The sequence below is a fragment of the Mytilus trossulus genome, chromosome 10 (genome assembly GCF_036588685.1).
Source record: "Mytilus trossulus isolate FHL-02 chromosome 10, PNRI_Mtr1.1.1.hap1, whole genome shotgun sequence".
NCBI classification, from domain to species: domain Eukaryota; kingdom Metazoa; phylum Mollusca; class Bivalvia; order Mytilida; family Mytilidae; genus Mytilus; species Mytilus trossulus.
Window position 1 is genome coordinate 31,187,233 of NC_086382.1, and position 26,718 is coordinate 31,213,950.

The following is a 26,718-nucleotide window of genomic DNA, read 5'->3' on the forward strand; positions in this document are numbered from 1 at the left end:
TAGACCTTGCACTATCTTGACAAAGCAACTATTCGGGAAATCTGTTTTTCATTTACATTTCGAATGTGACCGACCTAATAAGACTTATCACAGAGCACCCGAGATCTTCGCGGTTTATAGTGGGGTGTGTATTTGTCAGTTGCGCCGATCTTTTGAGTTTTGCAAATTAAAATTGATTTTTTTCAGTTTGTTGGAATATTGTTCTGTTACATCAATGACCCTGGTTTAGATGCGCGATGGAGCAAGTCTTCTAAATTATGTCTGATCTTGTCAAATTTGATGTCCCATTCCCAAGTCAGGAGCCTGTAGTTCAGTGGTTGTTATTGGTTCATGTCTGTCATAGTTTTATTCGTTAACTGTTTTGTTATAAATCAGGCTTACAATTATTTACAATACTGTGTCAGACATTTTTTATCCGACTATATGATATGTCGAAGGCTATACGATGGCGTTTATTGCTAACATCCACTTCATTTAAACTCTGGTGGATAGTTGTCTCATTCGCAATCCTACCACACCTCTAACCGGTATTTTTTTATTAAGTTTTAGAATGATTGTGTTTTGTGGAGCAGGATTTGCTTACCCTTCTGGAGTACCTTATATCATCCCCAGTTTTTGGTGGGGTTCGTGTTGCGTAGTCTTTAGTTTTCTATCTTGTTTCTTCTGTACTATTATTTGTTTGTTTGTCTTTTAACTTTTAGCCATGGCGCTGTCATTTCATTTTAAATCTGTGAGTTTTACTGTCCCTCTGGTATCGTTCGCCCCTTCTTGGGGTACTTTTACATTCTATGTCGTTTCAGTCGTTTTTGCCATGTCATCGTCAGTTTGTTTGCGATGATTGATTTGGAATATTACTTCAGTATCAATCATCTCTTTTTTTGTAATATTGGAATCAATGTATTTTAATTATTTGTATTCACCTTATTTTGAACAAGTAGCGGATAGACCCTTTGTAAGTAGGATATTCATTTAACGATTGTTTTTGTTTGTACTTCTTAATGATTTTATACTGCTGGTCCCCCATAGTGTAGGTATGCCCCTCTGTCTATTTTTTTTTGAAAGCCCGAGTGGTACCCCTAGATCTGTTTAAGATAATTTAAATACGAACTAATAAATATCAATTACATCAAGATCTAAATTAGACTCAAATTCGATGTTAAAAACTTTATGTTAAATTCTTCCCCAAACAGTGACTTAAATTCAACGTTGAAGGTGAATTGTAACTCCAAAGCTTCACTTCAATGTGACCCAAACTCGAAGTTCAACTTGAAACTCAATTCTAACATAAAATTAATTCTACTTACAGCTTGTTTTTATTTCTAATTTGTGGACTAATTTGAAGTTTAAAAATAGAACAGTAACCCGCACTTCAAATTGACCTCTTAATTGTTCAATGTTCAGTTTAAATATAGAATAAGGTTTTTACCTACTAGTATCCTTATCAAGTATCCAAAGAATGACAGGTCCAAATAAAATTCTTGCATGAACACATGCAGTGTAAAATAATGAAATTTAGAAAAATCATTATTTTATTATATTTTATATTAAGTTGTTATCAGAGGTACCAGGATTATAATTTAGTACGCCAGACGCGTTTCGTCTACATAAGACTCATCAGTGACGCTCATATCAAAATATTTATAAAGTCAAACAAGTTCAAAGTTGAAGAGCATTGAAGATCCAAAAATCTAAAAAGTTGTGCCAAATACGACAAAATACGGCCTGGGATACGAAAATCATTAAGAATTGTTCAACGAATTATCATTACGAAATAACAAACATAAATCATGTACTGAAAATACTCTACGTTAACCCACATATATACACACGTACATCAATGCCAAAACCATACAGTGTAATGACACAACAACATTAAACAAAACTGAAATTATATTAAGTATTGACAAAACATTATTAAGTTATAACAAAACCATATCATGTCAATACGAAAGCATATCAACATAGCACTATACCATATCATACATGTATTAAGGCTATTACTAATTCAAAACTTACAAAGAAAATTATCAAACCCATGTTATATAAAGAAAAAGTAAGTAATAATTCAACCACTTAACATTATATCTGAGAACCACATACATTATCTGTTCCATAGATACTTGTTATCCGAATTATATATACTAGTAATTACTTACATTTAATGTTTCCCTTCTTTATGTACACTAGTTATGCTAGTGTATTTATTGTGTATATGTATCGTTGTTTGTATAAATCCGGTCCCAGTTAGAAAGATCTAGACATTTTATATGTTCAATATACATTTTCTAATGTTGCTATTTTCGGACATTATATATTCTATATGAGTGCGTCACAAATACCTCTAACAAGGTCATAGTAAAGATCATTTGAATATTTACTTCCTCTTATATATATATATATTGCACTTTGTTAATACGGCTGTTTCTCAAACCACACCTGCAAAATGATCCTGTCTATGAAAAATCCTGAAATAACATTTCTAGTGTGCATGAAATTAAAATGTTTCATTGAAACTACTGTTTAAAAGTTCAAGGTAAATTGTGTCTTTTACTTAAAAAGATATTCGCATCTACCTTGTTCATTTTATGAAATTAATTTTCAATATTTTAATAATGACGAATTAGAGAGTTGCTGTGAAGGGATTATCGTTGTAGTTGTTGAGAGATACTTCACAGGGACTTCTTGTTAGGATGGAACTTCGATTGTGCTTTAGGATTCCTATATTGATAAACATGATGGTAATTTTCCTTCACTCATTTGCCAAGTTCTCAGGTGGTTCTTGTAGATAGAGAGCTATCTGGGTATCTGGAGAATACATTTCTGTTGTACATGTCAATCACCGTATCCCAGCTTTTTTGTTGGTTATCAAGAACATTCTTGTGTGCCTTAATGTATAACTGAACATAAATGATGCCCAAGTTTAACTACAAATTCCGTGAATATGGTTATAACCTTGGATGTAATAGCAAGTCGCCATACATCTGTCCGTCAACTCTCAATCTTCTTTACGCGTGCTACATAACTTGATGATAAAAGGTTCTTGACTTGTTCTATTTTTGTTTATCTTGCATCTTAGGTAATGTATGTTATTCTTACGAATCATGAACTATTTTTATTGTGTTTTTTTACTTATTTTATTTTCTTTAGTCAACGAATATTTGACATTTATAATCTACTTTATTCTAATTCCTAATGTTTTCAAATATCGTCCTGAATCTTTTCTTAAATTCTCCCTCGCCCTGCTTGTCCGAATTTAAAGTATTTCTACTCTAAATTCAATTAGGCTTTAAACAAAACAAACACAGAAATAGAGTTAGTTGCTCGCAGTAACATTATTAGTCCGGCGGCTTTGTGAAAAATTGTGCACATCCTGTTACAAGCATGAAATTTGGCATAGACTATCCTCAACTAATACTCTTTTATTTCAGATAGGGAGGCATTTGAAAAAAATGTCTCACTTCCGGTAAAATCCAAAATGGCGGACGTCATACTTAAATCAGCCCAATATCGAAGGCTAGCGTGTAAAAATGTCCTATTATCATGCTACTATCATAATATTTGGTACAGACCTTTGTGTTTTACTACTTTTGGATAAATTAAATAGATAAGATGTCTTCAGAAACCCCTCTTCCGGTTAAAATCCAATATGGAGGACATTGCACTTAAATAAGCTTATTTTTTAGGGAGGGTAATTGAAATGTGTGTTAACGTATTGCTACTATAATTACATTGTGTATGAACTTTTCTTTGGTGCCTCTGATGGAGACAATGTATAAGACATATGTCTTAAAAACCTTTACTTCCGGAAGTATCCAAAATGGCGGACAGAGAAATATCATTTTTTTATTCAAATTTTCAACTTTTTTCAAAATGTAAAGAAAATGATTTCATTTTGTGCTGGTCATTAAACTTTTGGCTTTAAGTTATCCCAAAACCAGTTATTCTAGCATGTTGTAAATGCTAAGATATAAAGTTGACACTTCCGGTAAAAATATGACGTAAATTTCAAAGATGAGTCCTCAATGTAGAGCTTTGGATAGATTGATTTAAACAAAATAAAATCACTATAGTACTAAAAAATATTTAAAATTACTACTATTTGGCCAAGAATAAATGTTTATTCACAGTAACTACCACATGCACACAAGGCAGTGCACGGGAGACCTGATTTTACACATTAAAAATAACCGTGGCATCCTTTCTTACATCCATAATGTACAAGCTTCTGAAAAATGATGAGGTCTCAGAAAGAGTTTTTTTTAAAAAGGGACCCTCTTTGTCCCTTCGCAATCCATTAGTGACAAGACTAGGTAGCATAAGAGTCAATCCAAAGCTCGTCTCACTAAACACCTGCATTAGTATATTACACGTTTTACATGCTTGAAAAGACTAGAACAAGTCGTGGGAATAGCCTCACCTAAAACGAGTTTTCCCTTTTGTGCAAAAATTGACTTTCTTGCTTCGTTAATCATGTTAGATCTGATAAGTTTGTGCGATCTTACAGTAAAACCCCGGTGATTTAGGCTGATCAATCATCATTCTTTATGTCAAAGTCACATCTTCAAATACCATCAATGTCTCCCACGCAGTCTTTTTTTCCCTTTTCAAGCAAAGAGAGAACAGTATCACAACCCTTCATAAGGTATGGGTCAGAAATAAAAGTGTGTGATCACTCATTGCCTAGTGCATTTGAAAGGCCATTGATAGATATTAATCCAAAGATTTTTGCCTCCCCAGATACAATCTATAGTTCGTCTGCCCCTATGTCACGGAATAGCGAAACAGTATTGACAGCATCATCAATGACTGTTAATCATGACTCGTTTAAGTGCGTGTGTCACTGCATCAGACACATGCACCATGATTTAAGTGTCAGTCTCTTTATGTGAACATGGTGCTACACTTAAAATACATCACGTGGTGAATAAGATAGAATATCCTGAGCATTTGTTTCTACAACTACCATACTCATCAAAGACTTCATCCACTCTTGTTACAGTCTCAAGGTATTTTATTAAGGTAAGGACACAATACCCAATCATCATACTCGTTAGGAAACACCTTGAAACTATAACAACAGTGGATGTAGTGTTGGATGTGAACATAGACAAAACTGGTAGTTTGAAAGCTGCTAAAAGAAGCAAGGGCAACATTAAGGGAAAAGGGAATGCACAGACAAACCCAGGATTAAAAACATCCTCAAAATTGGGAAAGTTTTCTGAGAGATGACGACAGTAAGAAAGAACTTTTAAGTTTTCATTCACAGGAGCTTGCTCAATACAATTTTGAGTACAAGATAGTTGAAGCAACAAATGCTCAGGATGTTCAGTGTTATCCACCACTTTCAAGTTTAGCACCATGTTTACACGAAGAGACTGACACAAGAATCAAGATAGATGTGTCTGATGCAGTGACACCTAGACTTAACTGAGTCATGACTCAAACGCTCGATACTGATGTCATTGCTGTTTCGCTATTCCGTGACATAGGGGCAGACAAACTTTGGTTGGCATTTGGTAGGGGAAAAGTATAAGATATATATCAATCAATGACCTTTCAAATGCACTAGGCATTAAAAGATAACACGTTTGCTGGAAAAGGAACTGCGTGACATTAATGGAGTTTGAAGATGTGACTATAGCATTTAGAATGATGATTGACCAGCCAACATCACCATATGGATTTGATGTTTAATGTCATTGAAAACGATACGTGGTTGTGTTGGAAGATCGAAAAACAAAGAAACAGATTAGGTTAACAAGGCAAGAACATGTGTGTTTTTGCAGAATTTATGGATGTGAGAAACAATACCACAGTCTTTGTAAATGTTAGATATCAGCTCTCCGATTGTGAATTGCAGCCTACTGAGTATGCTGATTGGGTATTATGTCCTTACCTAAATAAAATACCTTGAAACTGAAATACGAGTGGATAAAGTCTTGGATGCATATGGTAGTTATAGCAACAAATGGTCAGGATATTCTATCTTATCCACCACGTAATGTATTTCAAGTTCAGCACCAAGTTCACATTTAGAGGCAAACAATAAAATCATGGTGCATGTGTCTGATGCAGTGAAACACGCACTTAAACGAGTCATGAGTCGTTAATGATGATGCTGTCACTACTGTTTCGCTATTCTGTGACACAGGGGTAGACAAACTATGGATTATGTTTGGGAGGGCAAAAAACTTTATGAGGTAGGTTATTGCATGAACTTAAAACCTATCATGCTCATCATTTATCTATCAATGGCCTTTCAAATGCACTAGGCAATGAGTGATCTGAGTGATCTGAAACACTTATTGTTATCCATGTCTTTTCCTGTTGTGATATGGTTCTCTCTTTGCTTGAAAGGGTGAAAAAGACTATTTGGGAGACATTGATTGCATTTGAAGATGTGACTTTAACAAAAAGAATGATGATTAATCAGACTTAATCACCGGGGTTTTACTGTAAGAGCGCACAAACTTAACAGATGGGTATAACATGGTTAATGAAGCAAGAAAATAACTATTTGCGCAACAGGGACGGCTTTTTGAGGCTATTCCCTCAATTTGGTCTAGTCTTTTCCAGCATGTAAATCATGCAATATACTTAGGTAGGTGTTTAGGAAGACGAGCTTGGGATTGGCTCTTATGCTACCCACTCCAGGCGGGGGCAAAGAGGATAACTTTTGAAAAACTCTTTTTGAGGCCTCATCATTTTGTCAAAAGCTTATACATTGTGGATGTAAGAAAGGATACCGCGGTCATTTTTAATGTGGAAAATCGGGTATCCCGTGCACTGCGATGTGTGCATGACATGTTGACTGTGAATAAACATGTATTCTTGGATAAATAGTAATAATTTTAAATGATTTTTTGGTACTATAGTGATTTTCATTTTGTTTTAATCAATCTATCCAAAACTCTACATCGAAGAAATAGTTTGAGGACTCATCTTTGAAATTTACGTCATATTTTTAACCGGAAGTGTCAACTTTATATCTAAAGAATAACTACATGATAGAATGAGTGGTTTTGAGGATAACATAAAGCCAAAAGTTTACCAGCACATAATAAAACCATTTTCTTTACATTTTGAAAAAAAATGAAAATTTGAATAAAAAATTGATATTTCTATGTCCGCCATTTTGGGTATTACCGGAAGAAAGGGTTTTTAAGACATATGTCTTATGCATTGTATCCATCAGAAACACCAAAGAAAGGTTCATACACAATGTAATGATAGTGGCAATACGTTAAAACACATTTCAGTTACCCTCCCTAAAAAAATAAGCTTATTTAAGTACAATGTCAGCCATATTGGATTTAAACCGGAAGTGGAGTTTCTGAAGACATCTAATCTTTTTAATTTATCAAAGAGTAGTAAAAAACAAAGGTATGTACCAAATATTATGATAGTAGCATGATAATAACACATTTTTACACGCTAGCCTTCGATATTGGGCTGATTTAAGTATGACGTCCGCCATTTTGGATTTTACCGGAAGTGAGACATTTTTTTCAAATGCCTCCCTATCTGAAATAAAAGAGTAATAGTTGAGGAAGGTCTATGCCAAATTTCATGCTTGTAACAGGATGTGCACAATTCGTCTGAAATATGCTCGTAGCCGCCGGACTATATTATCTTCTCTTGCGATACAAATTTTATTTCACTCTATAATACAAGTTTCTTCGATACAAACAACATAATATAAATACATCTAATAAACATAGCAGCCATTAATGTGACTAACTTCGTACTATACGACCTAACTGCGAGCACCTTCGATACTGATACATTTAAATGCTAAACTTTATATAGTACCCCACCCGTAGAAACCGCCAAAACTTTTCTCGTGCCTTGTACACGTAACATCAGACTTTATAAATAGTACATACTCCTGCAGAACTAGTTCTAAAACTAGTTACACTAATTCCCATCTATATATAATAACTACAAATACCTAAAGGGAAAACCCCAATTTCAAACGAAATGAAATATATTTAAATTCTCCCTCGCCCTGCTCGTCCGAATTTAAAGTATTTCTACTCTAAATTCAATTGGGCTTTAAACAAAACAAACACAGAAATAGAGTTAGTTGCTCGCAGTAACATCGAATCAAAGGAAATGAAACAGTTCAGAATTAGATGCCAAGATTCAAAGATACTACCAACTGACGATGTAAATTGTCCTTAATATAACCATCTTTCGACTGATCTGATGACCATCCACCGTGGGCCTTCAATAATCTATCAGAAACCCCGTTATTAGCTGCTGAGGTAGCACCTCCACTTCTCAGACTATGCAACCCGAATTTAGATTTATCCAAACCAATGTCTTCCAATGCCTTAAGTAATATCTCACGAGCTCTAGTGTACGATAAGAATGTATTGTTTTTCCTTAGCTTGTATACACCTTGTGATTTCAAAAATGACAAAGACCGAAAAATAAAATAATCAGAATCAGATTCTAAACCAGCTAATTTCAAATAAATTTTTAACCACTTAACAGGACACGTTTCATTCCCGGTCCTAGCAATTATAACCGTGTTTCCTCTTCTATTAATGTCTGTTTTACTCTTATCAATAGTAATCTCAACATGAGTATCATAAAAAACAATGTTGTTTCTTTTTATCTTAGCTAACTCGCTGTAGCGTAAGAAACCGGAAAATCCAAGAAGACATAGTAAACACACTCTTAAATAGACAAATCGTGTTCGGAGCCGTATCTAGAAACAATTAACTTTAAAATGTCAGTAGTAATAGGCTCTTTTTTGTTGATGGGTTTACTCAAAATTCTACGACCGCCTTCCAAAATATTAGATAACAACTTATCAGAACAAGGATTGTATTTAAAGTTAATGTCATGGCACCATTTAATTGAATAAAAGTTAGATTCTAAAACGGACACGCCAACACCTTGCTGTATCAGTGAACCGATATATAAACATACTGTAGTTGAATTAGCCGGAGAAAATTCAAGTTGACAATCGGAACACCAAATACGAAATTTTCCAAAATAAAATTTTTATTTTTTAACAGTAGATTTTGAGCTAGACGCTTCCACAATTGATGGCAATGCACTGACAATTTTGGCAAATCTAGAATCATTGGCTAATTCTTCGAACTGTTTCCATTGAGTCTGTAAATAGAAAAAAAACAATTAAAATCTTTATACATACATGTATCTTAACATTTAAGTTCTATTAATATATACGTCTCATATCTACATACATCATCCTCTAATCACACTGTGTGATTCTTTATGTTACACTGCGCAATATAGCTCGTGAAAGTTCATACATAATCCATCATAACACTGTATATCATACCACAGAACAACTATATTGTTCACCCGTAAACATTTCACACTGTGTGACATACACATATATAATTGTATCTAAATAGATAATCATCTAAATTTCTAAGTTGTAAAATCAACTAACAACACTAACACATTACTGTTAAATGGTTGCTTAGCAAAGATACTGTTTTCGTCCGATCCTTTTATAAAAAATGATTTCGGATTTCTGTACTCACGAAAATCTTTAATATAGTCTTTATATTCATATGTTAAACGATTCACAATCATAGGCCAATACACAGCTGATTTCCACTTAGGTATTACTAATGCACCTTTTGCCTTGCATATAAGCATATAATTAATAACCCTAGTAATCAAATAAATAGGAGGAACTATCCAGTTATTAAAGATGACCAGTCATATGCAAATGCATCAACACCGGGGGTACCAGGTGTAAAAAACTTTGAGAAGAACCTCGATACTTTTTTATTTCTACTGTCAGCAAATAAATCACAATTGAATGGACCCCATAATCTATCAAAATATTTAAAAATAATATCTGAAACACCCCAATCATCAAAATCGAAAATTTTGCTCAATTCGTCAGCTTGAATATTTTTATCTCTCGGGATCCATTCAATTTCTAATACAATATTGTTATCTAAACATATATTAAAAACATCTAAAGCTATGTCCTGAAGCTCTGACTTCATACTACCTTTTCTAATAATCTTAGTCACATTCTGATTATCGGTGTAAATTTTTACAAGTTTTCCACTCAATTGATTATGTACAGACTGTAAAATATTGCTTACTGCTTTTAATTCTCTCCAAGTTGAACTCTTCGTTTTTTCTGATTTATCCCACATAAAATGAGCGACATTATTAGAACCTACAATATAACCAGCACCTGCATATTCGCTGGCATCAGAAAAAACAATTCTCTCGGGCATTCTATGAAAATATGAAATATGCCTAAAACTAACTTTTTCACAGTAAAAATACCAAAATCTAAGTTCTTGAATAACATTTTCATTGAAATATACAAAAGAATCCCAATAATCTCTACAACAAATAGTCATATGTAAATGTCTTGTCATAATTTGACAAATACTGCCTAATGCTGGTAACATAGAAATTATTTTTCCACACACTTTAGCTAAATTTCTACAAGTGATATGTATATTACATTCAAATAAAGCAGATATTATGTTTTTTAAATTCTCAAATTTTTTCACAGGTATTTCTAAAGTTCCGTCTTTTAAATTCCAATTAAAACCTAGCCATTCCATAATTTGAACAGGTGTCCATACACTCTTTTTATTATTTACAACGAAACCAGATTTTTCTAGATCACTTTTAACCTGTAAAGCCATATTTTCACATATTTCTGAATTTTCTGCAGTTCCCCACCCGTCATCTAAATAAACCACAATAGGAATACTCATAGCTCTCCAATATTTTACTAAAACTCTAAGCGTTTTAGTAAAAATGTGACCTGCTGATGACAAACCGAAAGGCAAAACTGTGAAAGTAAAAAATCTGGTTTTATTGCCGAATTTCCATGAAAAACCTAAAAAATTTTGATGATCATAATGCACATCTAAGTGATGATAACCATGCCTTAAATCAAATTTATACATGTATTTTGAATTATGTGCAAAAGATAATGCTTCATTAACACCTTCAAATTTAACCTTTTGTTTTTCAACATATTTGTTTACATGTCTTAAATCTAGTACAAGTCTGATTTTACCTGAGCTTTGTACCGAAACAGTTAACGGATTTACTACAAAAGGTGGACACTCTACTTCAATTGATATCAATTGGTAGTAAGAAGTTCATCTATTGACTTTTCAACAAAAGTGGCATGCTTAAGAGCTGATTTGTTATTAGGTAAATAAATACAACATGGTTCAATATTAAATGGAATACGATAGCCAAATTCTATAGTATTTAAGATAAAATCATTTGCCTGTAAAACAGATTTCCAAAAAGACACACTATGTTTTAAATTCCCTTTAACGTTAATAAGAGAGGGACGAAAGACACCAAAGGGACAGTCAAACTCGTAAATCTAAAACAAACTGACAACGCCATGGCTAAAAATGAAAAAGACAAACAGAAAAACAATAGTACACATGACACAACATAGAAAACTAAAGAATAAACAACACGAACCCCACCAAAAACTAGGGGTGATCTCAGGTGCTCCGGAAGGGTAAGCAGATCCTGCTCCACATGCGGCACCCGTCGTGTTGCTTATGTGATTACAAATCCGGTAAATAGTCTAATTCGGTAGGTCAAATTCATGAAAGGGAAGGGGATTGTAGTTACGACGTAAGGAACATATCCGATATCATTTGTGAAACGGTTATTCCATAACGGTCAACCAACTCGTGATGGCGTCCGTAAAATTTACGAAGGGATGATTTCAACTTCACCATTTGGAACTCTTGGTTTAATAGCTTCCTTGTGAGCAGTAACCCTCTATCAAGAAAATCATGATAGGAAATCTTGATCTCCAGATTTAATTTCATAATTGTTAATAAAGTCAAAATTATACTCAACTCCATTCGTAGTATCTTCATCTAACGTCGGTTCTTTACTGTGACTTTTCTTGTTCCTTTGGGGCCGTGCTGACTGTTGCTGACGGACTTGCCTTGAATGGACAGTATCTGGCGAAATGTCCTTGTTGATTGCAATAGAAGCATTTCCCGGATCTGTTCTGCGACTGACCTGCATTTTCTCCGAATCCACTGTTTTGACTAATCCCACGAAAAAAATTCTTTGCGTTGAATTTATTTCCACTTTCTGTAGGTTTATTGCTGGGCCGATCATACGGTTTTGAACTTTTCCTTTTCTAGAAGCACTGGCAATAGCGGAACGCAAATTGGCTGCATCATCCTTATCGTCAGCCAAAGTACTATCAAGATATTCATTAACGGTGTCCCATCCATGTTTGTCGGCGATTTTCACAATTTTGTTCCTCTTCCGCAAGGTTTCTTTCTCTTCTGCTAACACCTCCAACGCCTGAACGTACGATTTGGACCTTATCAGTTTCTCTATTCTTGAAATCGTGTCGGACCTTTCTGTATTAAATAAGTACTGAATGCGATGTCCCTCTCTCTTGAAAACGAAATCTGGAGTCGAAACACCGGTTGACTTCACTGGTTGTATAAATTGGTTTTCGAAATGCTTGATTAAATTAACCTTCTGCTGTTCTAGAGCGTTCGTTAAAACTGTTGAAAACAACGATACGGCACCATCAGTAGACAACTCGGTATTTGATGTACTCTCTTTACTTTTGGACGGTCTCAAATCATCATGGTCGGAACCAGTATCGGACATCATAAACGTAAATTAATGTGACTAACTTCGTACTATACGACCTAACTGCGAGCACCTTCGATACTGATACATTTAAATGCCAAACTTTATATAGTACCCCACCCGTAGAAACCGCCAAAACTTTTCTCGTACCTTGTACACGTAACATCAGACTTTATAAATAGTACATACTCCTGCAGAACTAGTTCTAAAACTAGTTACACTAATTCCCATCTATATATAATAACTACAAATACCTAAAGGGAAAACCCCAATTTCAAACGAAATGAAATATATATAACATTGTCAACGTTTTGAACACTCGTCACTTAGTTAATTATATACTATGACCTACATGGTGTATAATTTCTCTTTACCGCTCTTTTTGAATGGTTGAATTCAGCGAGGTGATTGCCCCATTGCTTCAATCAAAGCTTCACCCCTGCTCGAGTGTTGGACGTCTTGGGCTCGATCCTCGTCGGTTTCAAATCGAAGATTGGCTGTCTATCTGCCAAGCACGAAATATTTAGAAGTTAGACATGTTTTCCTGCGGTTTAATACAAAGTCTGGTTTATATTCATCTGCTTGTCCTTAATATAGATTTTGTAAAATACATATGCAATGAACGTTATATAAACATGGGCCTACATCCTATTAATACTTCTATTTTTTTTATTTCACTTCAGACGTTGCCTATACTCCTTCCCCTTTAAAAATCATGGAGCAGCATCTGGTAAAAATATGTTATTATACTTTGTTGATCAATGTTACTTACCTACATATTTCCGTTAATGACTTGTAAAGTACAACGAATTATTTGACTTATGAATGCGTTGGATAAAAACCACAATTTTATTACGTGTGAGTACAAAGCAAATTTCGTGGTAGAAGGGACTAAACATAACACGAATTACATTATATAAAAAGACCAAACAAGTATATTTCAATAAAACTCATTTGACTAGCAGGACAAACAATGGGTGTTCTTAAACCCTGCTGACTACCATTGACGATTGCCAAATAAACGGATCACCAGATCGATAATCAATTTGGATATAATTAATTATTCTTTTTATTAATACCAAACAGAAAACAACGAACTTGCGGAAAAGATAATATACCGCAAGAATTAGTACAACATATCCGGATTTTGACAATTAATGTCTCTTCAGTGATTAGAAATCGAAACGGTATTTTGAAGGCCATATATTGGTATTTATCTAGTATGTAGTTTTTATTGTTTGTTTAAATGACGTAATTTAAGTTGTTTTACAATAACATATATGTTGATTTTTTTTCGATGGACAGTGTTTTTAGATCTGTGATAGCCTTGCTTATCATATTTGTGGTTTCAAAACATAACAAACCGGGTGGTACACATATACAAAACCAGGTGATTGTGTAGTTAACAACATTGACAAAACCAGCTCCTTCTATTTTGACATGACCAGTTTCTTTCGTTCGATACACAGAAATACAAGTTTTGAGGTGCTCAAAGTGACAAGTTTTGCAATCTCCATGTCAATAACTTTCGTTTCGTACACTTCTTTCTGTACAATTTAACGAGATATTGAACAACGTCGAGGCAAGGTTAACTAAATTCGTCACATTGACATGCATTTTACTTTTTTCTCCGTTAATTTAGAACCGTTGTAGAAAATGTTACATCTCGCAATAGAAAATAGTTATATAATTATATATATTGAGATGTTAGATTATATGGACATCGTCCTCGATCAATATCATCTGCACAGGTCTATAAATAACGTGTTGACCTCGTCAAAAGTCCATAATTGATTATAAGAAAATGGGCCTAAAATAGAAAAACAAGTAAGCCACAAAATGAAGAAAAACGAAAATTGGTTGCTATAGTATAAAGAAAAAGGAATAACAATTGAATAGAGAATTGACAATAATGAACAAAATATAACAAATAGAAAAAATGGCTTACTAAAAATATTTTTAGATAAATAACACCCGTTCAGAACCTCATATAAAAATATGGTTATTTAATTCTAATGGCTACCATTAAATTAATATTAACACATGGCAAGAGTAAAATCTCTTTGTTTTCACTGTGCTATAATCTGGATAATGCACAGCAAAGGTGTGCATTAACTACCTCAGATATACTGCACAGTTCAAATCTATTTTTACCTTTAGGGGCGGTTCCTGGATTTTGAAAGGGGCGTTATTCTATCAAATAAAAAAAAATATCACCGAGTGAAGCGAGACTAAAGACAAAATTGACGATTTTAAGATAAAACACGATACTTTGTTCAATCCAAGGGTTAACGACCTGTTCGCCCCACCCCCGAATCCGCCATCTGCCTTGAAATTACGACAAAGTTGAACTTCGTACAAACATCGTTGTTTCAAAATAGGAAAAAGAAAGGTTTCTCATTCCTTTATGTTTTTTTTTATCTAAGCTGGGACATAAACTATTTTATTATATTTTGTGTATAACGTAAATCTAAATCAGTGTTTTAAAGTTAGAAAGATAGTTAAAACAATTTTTGTTAATTTTTGCCAAAAAAGAAATGTATCTAAGAATATCCGAATAAAAGAAATCTGATTTGGATTAGGTTCAGACTCAATGGAAATTATAACGACTTTTTTCGGAATATTTATTCCTATAAAGGGACTATTTTTGGATCGAATTTAATGCGAACCGTATTTAAGTTTGTTTTGAAACAGGGTGATCGGCTGGAGATCAATCAGACTTCTTTCAGATGGACGTGTCTTAAAAAGTAATACAGTAGATAAAAAGAAATAGGGGGAGGGGGAAAGGGGGGGTTGCGGAGAGTAAAAGGTTTTGAAAGAGAAACGTATTTTCTGTTTTTTTTACATTTTAAATTTAGGTTATACAACATCTTCCTCGGTTCTTTTAAGCATATCATTGAGGGAAAAATCCAAAAGCAATTAATCTAATTTAAACTCAATAACCCTTGCAGTTATGTTTTTTTTTCATACACCGATTTGAAGGTACACAATTTATCAAAGTCTTAATCGTCACCAATTAAATAAAAATTGGGAATAAATTTAACGGAAACGATAAAAAAAAACAACAACACATATACCATTAAATCGCTATTTTAGAATGAGTCTAAATATAAAAAAAACATTAATTTAAAACTTACCAAAGTCGTATTTCCCCCTTTCTTTACCCTACAAGAAACTTTCCTAGGATCCGTGGATTGCTGAATAACGTCCACATTTCTAAAACGTTCACGTAAATTGATTGCGTCATGTGTTAAAACAGTTATTTGCCAATCAAATCGGTATATGTAATTTAATCTGCACAGCACGAGATGACCCAATAACCCGAACTCCTACGTCGTTCGGGTTATTGGGTCATCTCGTGCTGTGCAGATTAAATGACATATACCGACTTGCTTGGTCAATAACTATAACGTAAGACTATATTTTTATTTGTTTTTGGGGGGATAGAAATCTTTTTCACTGGACTTCAAAAGATTGTTTTTTTCATTGTTATTGTTAAGGCTGAAAGTTTAAATTTTTTAAATCTTGGAAGAAACATCAAGAGTCTTTTTTCGTAACTTTTAAAATGTGTCGTTTTACTTAATAATGGGACTAGAACAAAAAAAATCATTTTAAGGATTATGCGTAAACAAATTTATTTACTTCCTTTTGGTTTGGTTATTCAAATAACCTGCACTCTACATTACTTTAAATAATCCTGAATTGCATTTAGCAATATTAAAACTACATTTAAATTTTAGTAAGCTCTCTATGACATATCCTGTATCAACCAATGGAACCAAACAAGTATTCTAGTTTGAAAGACCCTTTAAATTCTCGGTAATGCTACATAGAAAACTATAGAAATTCTGACATATTTTAACATAATTATTATTTTAATAGATTTTAAAAGTTATAACCACAAATAAGAAGACATTGGTGTTTACTGTTCTACGAGACACAAAACCGAAACGTCGAAAGCATGCACATTTGAACAAAACAAGGTAGTCTTTATTTAAAGGAGAAGGAAGGACTTTAGCCAATTTTTAAGAGGTCAAATTAAAAACTGCTCAAGTCCAACCTAAATTTGAACATTCAAGGAATCTATGTCATTATCTAAAACTATTGCATGATTCATAATGTTACATAAATGCATAAATTAAAATGTCATTTATGTTTCTTAATTGATGGCAGTTTGGAGGAAAATTGCAAACATTTACATTTTAATCTTTCGTTAAATTTTTTTATCAAATTGCATCGGTAACCAAAATGATATTTTTTGTATTCGAAAGACATAATATTATTCAAGGATTAAACTTTCCATTTTTTTTTACTTTCAACAGAGTTCTAGTCAAATCACACTTTGTTTGTGGTAATGTTATGAATTCAGGTAAATTTCAGGACTATTGGACCTATCTCTTTTTTAATATATGAACAGTGACAGCAAGATATATTGAGTGAATTATGCTTTAAACCATCCCTTCAAGAAATTTGATACCTGTGGGGCAGTAAAAGGGACCAAAAGTGAATTGATAAATTAAACAATACAAGATTTAATGTACACTACAGTTTTATCATAATAGCAATCTAGATTCTGACAAAATGTCTTGTCAGTATACTGCTGTCTATTTTATTTCATTTTGATTTATATAATATTTTCAGCTAAAAATGATATGGTGGATTGAGTTTATGACTTATCGGAGGATATGTTCGTTGGATATGGTGGTGGACTTGTGCGTGGTGCGAGATATGTTGTGAATGGTGACGGACTTTTGCATGGTGGCGTGCATGGTGGCAAGGAGGGTGTTATTATTAATACAAAGATCTTTTCTTCTCGAAATGGTAGAACTGACATGAATTTTAAATACCGCATGAGAGATATAGACGGCAGGTGTGTTTTCTGTTTACTATAAGCTAAAACAATTAATGTATACGTACACATTGTGTCTTGCTTTACTAGTATTAAGTTTGTATAATGTAATTTGTATCTGCATTTGATTAAACAATTATGAGCTAAATATGCAAAGCGAGAACACAATTATCGTGTGATGCCGCAAAACATCTTATAGTATTAGATCAATTTGAGTCAGATTGTCTGAAATGTTCACCACTTTAATGTTGTTATACTATTTTGTCTCTAGATTTGAACAGGTAAAATATTGCATGTGAATACAAGGAGATGCATGGTAAATACCAATGAAACAGCAACCAAACGTCACATATAACAAAAAGGCTTTGTGAATCTATGTAATACGTTGTGAGACATGATCTATCAAAAACGTTTGGTTTGATGCGTTCGAGTCTCGATATTTTAAATTTGATCTCTCGTTGTGTTTTAACACCCTGTTCCAGGCCAGGGGAAGATTGAGCGCTCACATACATTTTGAACCCCGCTACATTCTTAAATTGTCTGTCGCAATGTGAAGAGATTGTAGTTCAGTTATTGTAGTTGGTTTTGACCGTTTTATCTGTTTTCGTAAATTGTTTTGTTGTAAATTAGGCCGTTAGTTTTATTTCCTTTTTTATTAGGACATTTTATAGCCGACTATATTGAATAGGTTGTTCTTTATTTTTTAAACCAACAATCTGTATACATATTGGTAAATAGGAATAACATTATAAAACATAATATACAAAAAGAAATGGTCACATGACAAGATAAGAATGTTGCTTTATCCTCTTTGCATGACAAATATGTCGTTGTTCCGGCAGATAAAGCCTCCAATAATATTGTCTTCATATGTAAAAAACATTATTTGCAATGTCTCACTACAGAGCTTGGAATTGATAAAACTACTGGTAATCCTACATATTCTTTAACATCATTTACCAAGTATGAAATTTTACAAAATCATAAATCTGTCCTTCTTTTTTTTGGTATCAACATCAAAGAAAACGAAGAAAACTTGCACTCATTATACTGGATACCTAAATTACACAAAACTCCATATAAAGAACGATACATAGCTGGGTCTTCAAAATGTTCGACTAAACATCTTTCTAAAGTATTGACTACTATTCTTTCTACAGTTAAAGATGGGCTGCAAAAATATTGTGAGGAGATATATTTTACCAGTGGTGTTAACCAGATGTGGATTCTCAAAAATTCGAAAGATCTACTGCTTAACCTTCGATCACAATCTTTGCAATTTTGCAGCAACATAAAAACTTTTGATTTTTCTACGCTATACACTACTATTCCCCATGCTCAGTTGAACGATCGACTTCACCATCTCATAAAACAGAGCTTTTTCTATAAAAATGGGAATCGTAGATACAAATTTCTTGTTTTGGGATACAATAATTCATATTTTGTAAAGAATCACACTGAATCTTCCAGAAAATATACTGAAGATGATATTATTAAAATGCTGGACTTTTTGATCGACAATATATTTGTTGAGTTTGGAGGATTTATATTTCAACAGACAGTCGGTATTCCAATGGGTACTAATTGTGCACCCCTGCTGGCTGATTTGTTTTTGTATTCGTATGAAGCAGAATTTATTCAGAACCTTCTAAAAGACAAAAAGAAAAAGCACCTTGCGAAATTCTTTAATTTTACTTTCCGATATATTGATGATGTTTTATCATTGAACAACCCATACTTCAGCCAATACTTACATCTCATATATCCTAGTGAACTTGAAATTAAGGATACTACTGATACTAGAAGGACTGCTTCATACCTTGATCTTTTCCTAAATATTGACGTAGATGGACGACTTCACACGAAAATCTATGATAAACGGGACGATTTCAACTTCCCAATTATCAATTTCCCATTTCTTAGCAGTAACATACCCTCTGCCCCTTCGTATGGTGTTTACATATCACAATTGATACGTTATTCACGTGCTTGTTCACACTATACGGACTTCATATACAGGAGTGTGCTCCTTACGCAGAAACTGCTCCAACAAAGTTATGAGGAGGACAGATTAAAATTGACACTTCGTAAATTTTATGGACACCATCACGAATTGGTGGATCCATATGATGTCTCTTTAACCAAACTAGCTAAGGACATTTTTACCACATGGTAGATTGTGGTTTGTCATTATGTCGTCTTATCTTTTAATTACCAAACGTGACTTATTCCCGATTGTGACTGTTTTGCTGTATGCGAATTCGTATTACTATAAGACGTGTTTCTGTACTTGTTTATCCAAAATTCATGTATTTAGTTTATATGTTTAATGTTATATTTGTAATTCTCATCTTCTCATTTTGTCAAATGTGTTGACGTCTATTTATTATATTTAGGTGTTACGGATAGAAAAATTAATCACCGCCTTTATTAATTATATTTGATTTTGTACGATTAATTACGTTTGAAGTTGGATTCATAACAAACTGGATATATATATATTATAGTTTATTGCTATTAATAAGTATTGCTATATGCATTTTGTTTTAATGAATGATCAGTATTTAGTTTTAATATAATCTTAAAGCAATCCTAATTCTAGCTCACTTTTAAATTATAGTTTTTCATAGTTATCAAAAGTACCAGGATTCATGTGTGACGTCATGCTGTTTCTAATTTTATAAATTCATATGTAGCATAACGTTTGCCTTTTCGCCATCGTATGTGACGTCATTTTTTTAATTGCGTTAACGCCTGGACTGATCTGGTGTGTCTATGCTGTATTGAACTTGGCATCATGTATTCGGGTTTAGTTTTCTGTAATAAGTTAATACTTTAGTTTCATTATGAATATATCTTTCACATTCATTTGTTAAAATTTACTGTTTGCAATAGCATGAATCGTTCTATATAATAGTGTTCTTATCCCGGGCATAATACAATGCCGTATTTAGCAAAACCTTTTCAACTTTTGATCTTCAGTGCTGTACAACTTTGTAATTTTTTCACTTTCGATCTTGTATATCTGGGCGTTATGTATTCGGGTTTAGTTTTCTGTAATCAGTTTTCTGTAATTAGTTTTTACTTCAGTTTCATTATGTATATCTCTTTCATATTCATTTGTTAAAATTTACTGTTTGCAATAGTGTGAATTGTTTTATATAATATGAATGTTCTTATCCTGGGCATACAAACAATGCCGTATTTGGCAAAACCTTTTCAACTTTTGATCTTCAGTGCTGTACAATTTTGTATTTTTTTCGTCACTGGTGAGTCTCGTGTGGACAAGACGCGTTTTTGGCGTATTGAATTTTAAATCTGATGCTTTTTGTTATCTATTAATCATGCTTTTCTTTGTCTAATATGTTCTGCTTTTTATTTGTATTGTAGTCCTGTAATATTTTGTTTTCATTTAATGTTATATTTAACTGTGCCATTAAAGTGCGAGGTTTGGCATGCCTTAAAACCAGGTTCAACCCACCACTTTTATTCCCTTTAAAAGTGTCCTGTACCAAGTCAGGAAGATGGCCATTGTTATAATATTGTTCGTTTCTGTGTGTGTGTTGCATTTTAACGTTGAGTCGTTTCTGTTTTCTCTTATTTTTGAGATAAGACGTGGCACGGTACTTGTCTATCCCATATTCATGTATTTGGTTTTGATGTTATATTTGTTATTCTCGTGGTGTATTGTCTGTTGCTTGGTCCGTTTCTGTGTGCTGTTGCGTTTCGGTGTTGTGTCGTTGTTCTCCTCTTATATTTAATGCGTTTCCCTCGGTTTTGGTTTGTTGCCCCGATTTTGTTTTTTGTCCATGGATTTATGAGTTTTGAACAGCGGTATACTACTGTTGCCTTTATTTACAGTTACTATGATACAAGATAATTTATAAAATATAATACACCCTATTGCAAACATTTGATTGCTGTAAAATAACAATAACATACTCTTCATTAAAAAAAGAGTTGTGTTAAAAATTATAAAAGATAACAATGTTGATTAAAAGTAGTATAATTTCAAAATGTTTAGCTTCATATCCTTCTCAGTAATAAGAATGAAACCACTACTACATAGTCACAATGCTTTCTTTGGTAAATTATGCAATTTCACTTGTCTGTTGCCTTTTAAAAGTTCACATGACATGGCAGTCATTTCATGTCAAAAATATACCTTACCATGACTTGCGCGGAAAGAGTTCTTCAAAACTGCAATGCATCAAGAAGCCATCACTGTATACATGTATCATATTTGTGTTTCATTAATTTTTTTCGTACATACATCAGGCTGTTTGTGTGCCCGTTTGAATTCCTTTACATGATGAGGAGGGATGACTCTAACGAACTTACCTACACATGAGGGTCTTGCATTGTTCTTTCTTAGTATTTAAAAAAACTGTATTTGTAAATCAAAACTCGAATCCGCATTTTTTTTAATCAGTAAACAGGAGATGCATGTAGTTCGCACTTTATTGGCGTGTAGTTATAGTCAAAATTGAAAGTGAAACGAGAGTGCACCATTTGGTTGATTTTTTCGACCATAATAATGCACATCAGTAAAAACGATAATAAAAGGTATTTTTTTACATTTAATATGATATCAAACAAACTTACTAACAAAAACGGGCACAGAGTAAACGCGTGTTACCTCAGATAGACCCAGACATTTCAATTTTGACCATGTTAACGTCATTAAAGTAAACGGAATGTCCGCGAAGCTTGAAGTAAACTTAAGAAATAAGTGCGCGCGGCGTCAACGTGAGTTCACTTTTATTATGTTTTGCTCAGTCTGTATGCACACAACTGTATTATTCTCATTCAGTTCAAAGGGGCGAGACCTATAAAATAAAAGCAACTAGTTCTAGAATATTAATTGCACATGCTTGTTCCGGGTACGGGAGTATCTCGCTACATTGAAGACCCATTGGTGGCCTTCTGCTGTTGTCTGCTCTATGGTCGGGTTATTGTCGCTTTGACACATTCCCCATTTCCATCCTCAATTTTATCTAGTTATATCTATATATATGCTTATCTCTGGTCATCGTGGTCATGAAACCGTCGTCATTCTTCGGAGATAGCCTCGCTATTTGATAAGGTGACGTATTAACTGTTATACACAGGAAATGGTGAAACCTATTATTGAGTCCATGCATTATTTATTGTTTATTTGGATACGATTTAGTTTTTTATGAATCATATATGATTTTTTTTTTAAATCGGTGAACAAATATTTGACAGCTAATATCTACTTAAAAGAATATGTGGTTTGATTGCAAATTGGACTACCCTAACAAGAGAAAAAAATGAAATAGAAATTAACTGATAAAGGTCACCGTATGGCATTCAACAACATGCAAAACCCATACGACATAGTCGGCTCTAAACGGCCTTATAATAAAAATTGTTAAACAATCAAAACGAGAAAACTAACGGCCTAATTAATGTACCAAAAATGAAAGAAAAACAAGTACGTAACACAGCAACAAACATATTTCACTGTATTACAGGCTCGTGACTTGGGACAGAAACCCACAATACAGAATGTCGCGGTATTAAACATGGTGGAAGGATCACTCCCTCCATCTAACATTGGACAATGTTGTAACAATTTAGCTGAAAAATAAGTAACTTATCATACGGACAGATATAAAAATACATTTAACAATAGCACAGAATGGACGTTGCCGGGTACTTGTACATATCAGCAACAAAAAGACACTCAGCACACATCTAAGAGAATTCGCAGTTACTGAAAGCTAGTTCAAAGCTAATTTCAACTAATAAAAAAAAATCATGCATCGAAGACTAAATAATTAAACAATTAATATAAGTAATGCCCTTTTAAGAACAAAAACACATCATGCTTATAGATTATACGGAGTTATATTTCAGAAGATGTGAAAAATGTTCACGGTTGATCATTTTAAAAGAAAAACATGAAAAAATGAAATGAAATACAAACATCATTTGATATCAGATTGGACAACACAAACTACCAATTTCCGCTTGTCTAAGAAACAGAAAAATATTCAGGAAACAATAAAACAAGCTTGCCTCTATGTTTCAGTGTTTCCATTGTACATTAGTAATTGATGGATTAACTGTTTTAAATATCTATAGAGAATTTTGTCACTCGCAAGTCTCTCTCTATTTTTATGAATTTAAAACAAGAAGATGTGGTATGATTGCCAATGGAACAACTCACCATAAGAGACCAAAATGACACAGAAATTAAAAACAATAGGTAATCGTACGGCTTTAAACAATAAGCAAAGCCCATACTGCATTGTCAGCTAAAAAAGGCCCCTAAATGACAATGAAAAACAATTCAAACGATAAAAACTAACGACCTTATTTAAGCACAAAAATAAGCGAAAAACAAATATGAAACACATAAACAAACGACAACCACTGAATTACAGGCTCCTGACATGGCACATACATACATAATGTGGCGGTGTTAAACATGTCAGCGGGATCCTACCGTAACCTGCTAGTACAGTGGTATAACAGTAAAACATAAGAACGAACTATAAAAATCAGTTGAAAAAGGTTTATCTCATTAGATGGACAAACATACAAGTGAACGTGGCCGGGTACTTGTGCATACCAACAACAAAAAGACACTAGGTACAGATCTAAGAGTACTCGTAGTTTACTGACCGCTAGTTCAAAGCCACTAACAACTTTTTAAAATCATGCATCTAAGACTAAATAATCAATGAATGGTTTAAAATAATATTCGTTTTATGCTGCATTTTTGTTGCACCTGTCCCAAGTCTTAAGCCTTTGTTTGTCTTGAACAATTTTTAATTTTAGTTTCTTTTATATATTTTGGAGTTTATTATGACTTAAATTATCACTAAACATTTATGGTTTGTTTTGTTTGGGGTTTTTTTTTTTTTTTGGGGGGGGGGGGGGCAGCTGAAGCACGCCTCCAGGTGTGGAGTTTTCTCGCTGAACATGTATTAGATACCCATTAGTGGCCTTCATCTGTTTTCTGCTCTTTGTTCGGGTTGTTGTCTATTTAACACGCTCCCCGTTTCAATCACAAATTTTATTAACTGTCATTTAACCTATAACGAGTGGCGACAAACACATACTTATAAACACAAATTCAAGTTTGAACAGTAGAACACGAAGATGATAAAAATATTTATATGAAAATAATTCATTTCTAGTTTCAATTATATGGTAAATTTTTTTCATAAATTTCCTGTTTCAAAACTCTGAATTTTTCGAAAAACTAACGATGTTCTTATCCTCGTGAATAGATTACCTCAGCCGTATTTGGCACATTTTTTTTGAAATGTTGGGTTCGCAATGCTTTTTAACTTCCTACTTGTTTGGCTTTACAACTATTTTGATCTGAGCGTCACTGATTATTCTAACGTAGACGAAACGCGCGCCTGGCGTATTAAATTATAATCCTGGTACCTTTCATAACTATTAAACACTGACTGATGGTTTCAGAAGAACTTGAAACACCCAATTATTCTATTACCTGTGTTGTAATTACTAACCATTTATGTCGTAAACTTTGTCTGAATATCTTTAAAAACTGTAAATTTAAATGTGGAAAAGCTTTTATAAAACTTGATATTATGTATTGCATGATACATTTAACTACCAAAGACTTTGATGACACTTAACCTAGAAATAGCAGGAGGGAGTTATGTGTTATATTTTAATGATATAGAAACATAATTAACGGAAAATCTAGAAAGCATTAAATGGGCTATACACCGTCTTCGATAAAAGACCTGTACTATACCAAATGTCTTAAGCTGTTATGAATCGTTCAAGGTCTACTAATAATGTGTTTTATTATAATCAAAAGTAACGATCAAAGATTTGCCCTCCACCCACATATCAATGTTCAATACAACAAATAGAGCAATTTCCGATGCAGAGATCGCATATCCGTTCAGTTATATACTACGTAATCCTACCCTCGTATTGCGAAGCACGTATGAAACGGATATAACTTATGCAGGAAATTGAAAATACAGTAAATCGTGACAGAAGACAACTGCTTAAGTCATTCCAGACATAGGTAGCTACCAGATACACAGTTGGCCTATTCCGGACTTGGTACAGGTATTATTAGAATAAAAACGATGCGTTAGACCTTGATTTGCAGCTAGCTTAATCTCATATATGTATAACAGTTATTTATAGTTCTCTTATACTTAAGAATATCACTAAACTGTAAAACAGTATACAAGAAATACACAAAGCAAACGATTAAAAGATAAATATAAAAAACATCAAACTCTAGGGAAAACGAAAAAGGGGGGACGACCCTTATCAAATCGAACAATCAAAAACTCTTATATATATATATTAGACGAACGAAATGCAGTTGTCATATTCCCGACTTGGTACAGGCATATCCTTGTGGTAAAAATGGTGTATTAAACCTTGCTGTATAGGACTACCTACAGATATTACTAAAATACAATTATGTGTTAAACCTTGATTTGCAGCTAGTTAAACCTCTCGCATGTATGACAGCATTTGTTAATTCACTGATTTAAAATCACCCCTGTCTGTTGAATTGTTCCGTTTTGAATTTAACTGTCGATGACGTTGATGATTTACGTACACAATACAAAATACGATAGCACAACACTGTTATGACAATTTTGAAGGAATACGGACAGTATCATCAGTTTCTGACTGAACATAACTTCATATGTGTGTGTGTATTACATTTTAGTGTTGTGTTGCTGTTGTGCCATAGTTCTCCTCTTTTATTTGATGTGTTTCCCTCAGTTTTAGTTTGTAACCCGGATTTGTTTTTTTTCTCTCTCTGTCAAATTATGAATTTCAAACAGCAGTATACTACTTGTGCCTTTATTTATACTGTTTTGTAATTATGGTATAATTCTAAGGCATCAACTGTGCAGTTCCTCTATAAACAACTTAAACTGAGTTTTACTTGTGAAAGTAACAGACATTTGTCATTCAGATTACTTTTTAGCTGCGGAACTGTAGCTCATAGGTCCTTATGTTATTTTTTGACTATTTGCGGACCATAGAGCTACGGATTTTTCCTATGTCAAAACGTTCGGAATTGCGACCCAGGTTCAGGTCGCACTTATTTCCCCAAAAAATATTTTTTATAATGTTTGCAAAGCTTGTCAATATATCTAGTTCGTTTCGTTAGATATTTTTCTAGGATATGACGTACCTATTTATGTTTGAATATTCATTTCATTAACACTAGTATCTAATTATTTCCATTTGTA

At 33.3% G+C, this 26,718-nt stretch overlaps 2 protein-coding genes across 2 annotated transcripts; both read right to left on the reverse strand.

Moving 5' to 3' along the window:
* Window positions 1–9,683: 9,683 nt before the first annotated feature.
* Window positions 9,684–10,739, reverse strand: LOC134687818 (uncharacterized). Its single transcript, XM_063548276.1, has one exon. It carries the CDS (start codon window positions 10,737–10,739, stop codon window positions 9,684–9,686), a length of 1,056 nt encoding a protein of 351 aa, XP_063404346.1.
* Window positions 10,740–11,793: 1,054 nt separating this feature from the next.
* Window positions 11,794–12,642, reverse strand: LOC134687819 (uncharacterized). The gene has a single exon (XM_063548278.1). The coding sequence runs from the start codon at window positions 12,640–12,642 to the stop codon at window positions 11,794–11,796; it is 849 nt and encodes a 282-aa protein (XP_063404348.1).
* Window positions 12,643–26,718: the final 14,076 nt, after the last annotated feature.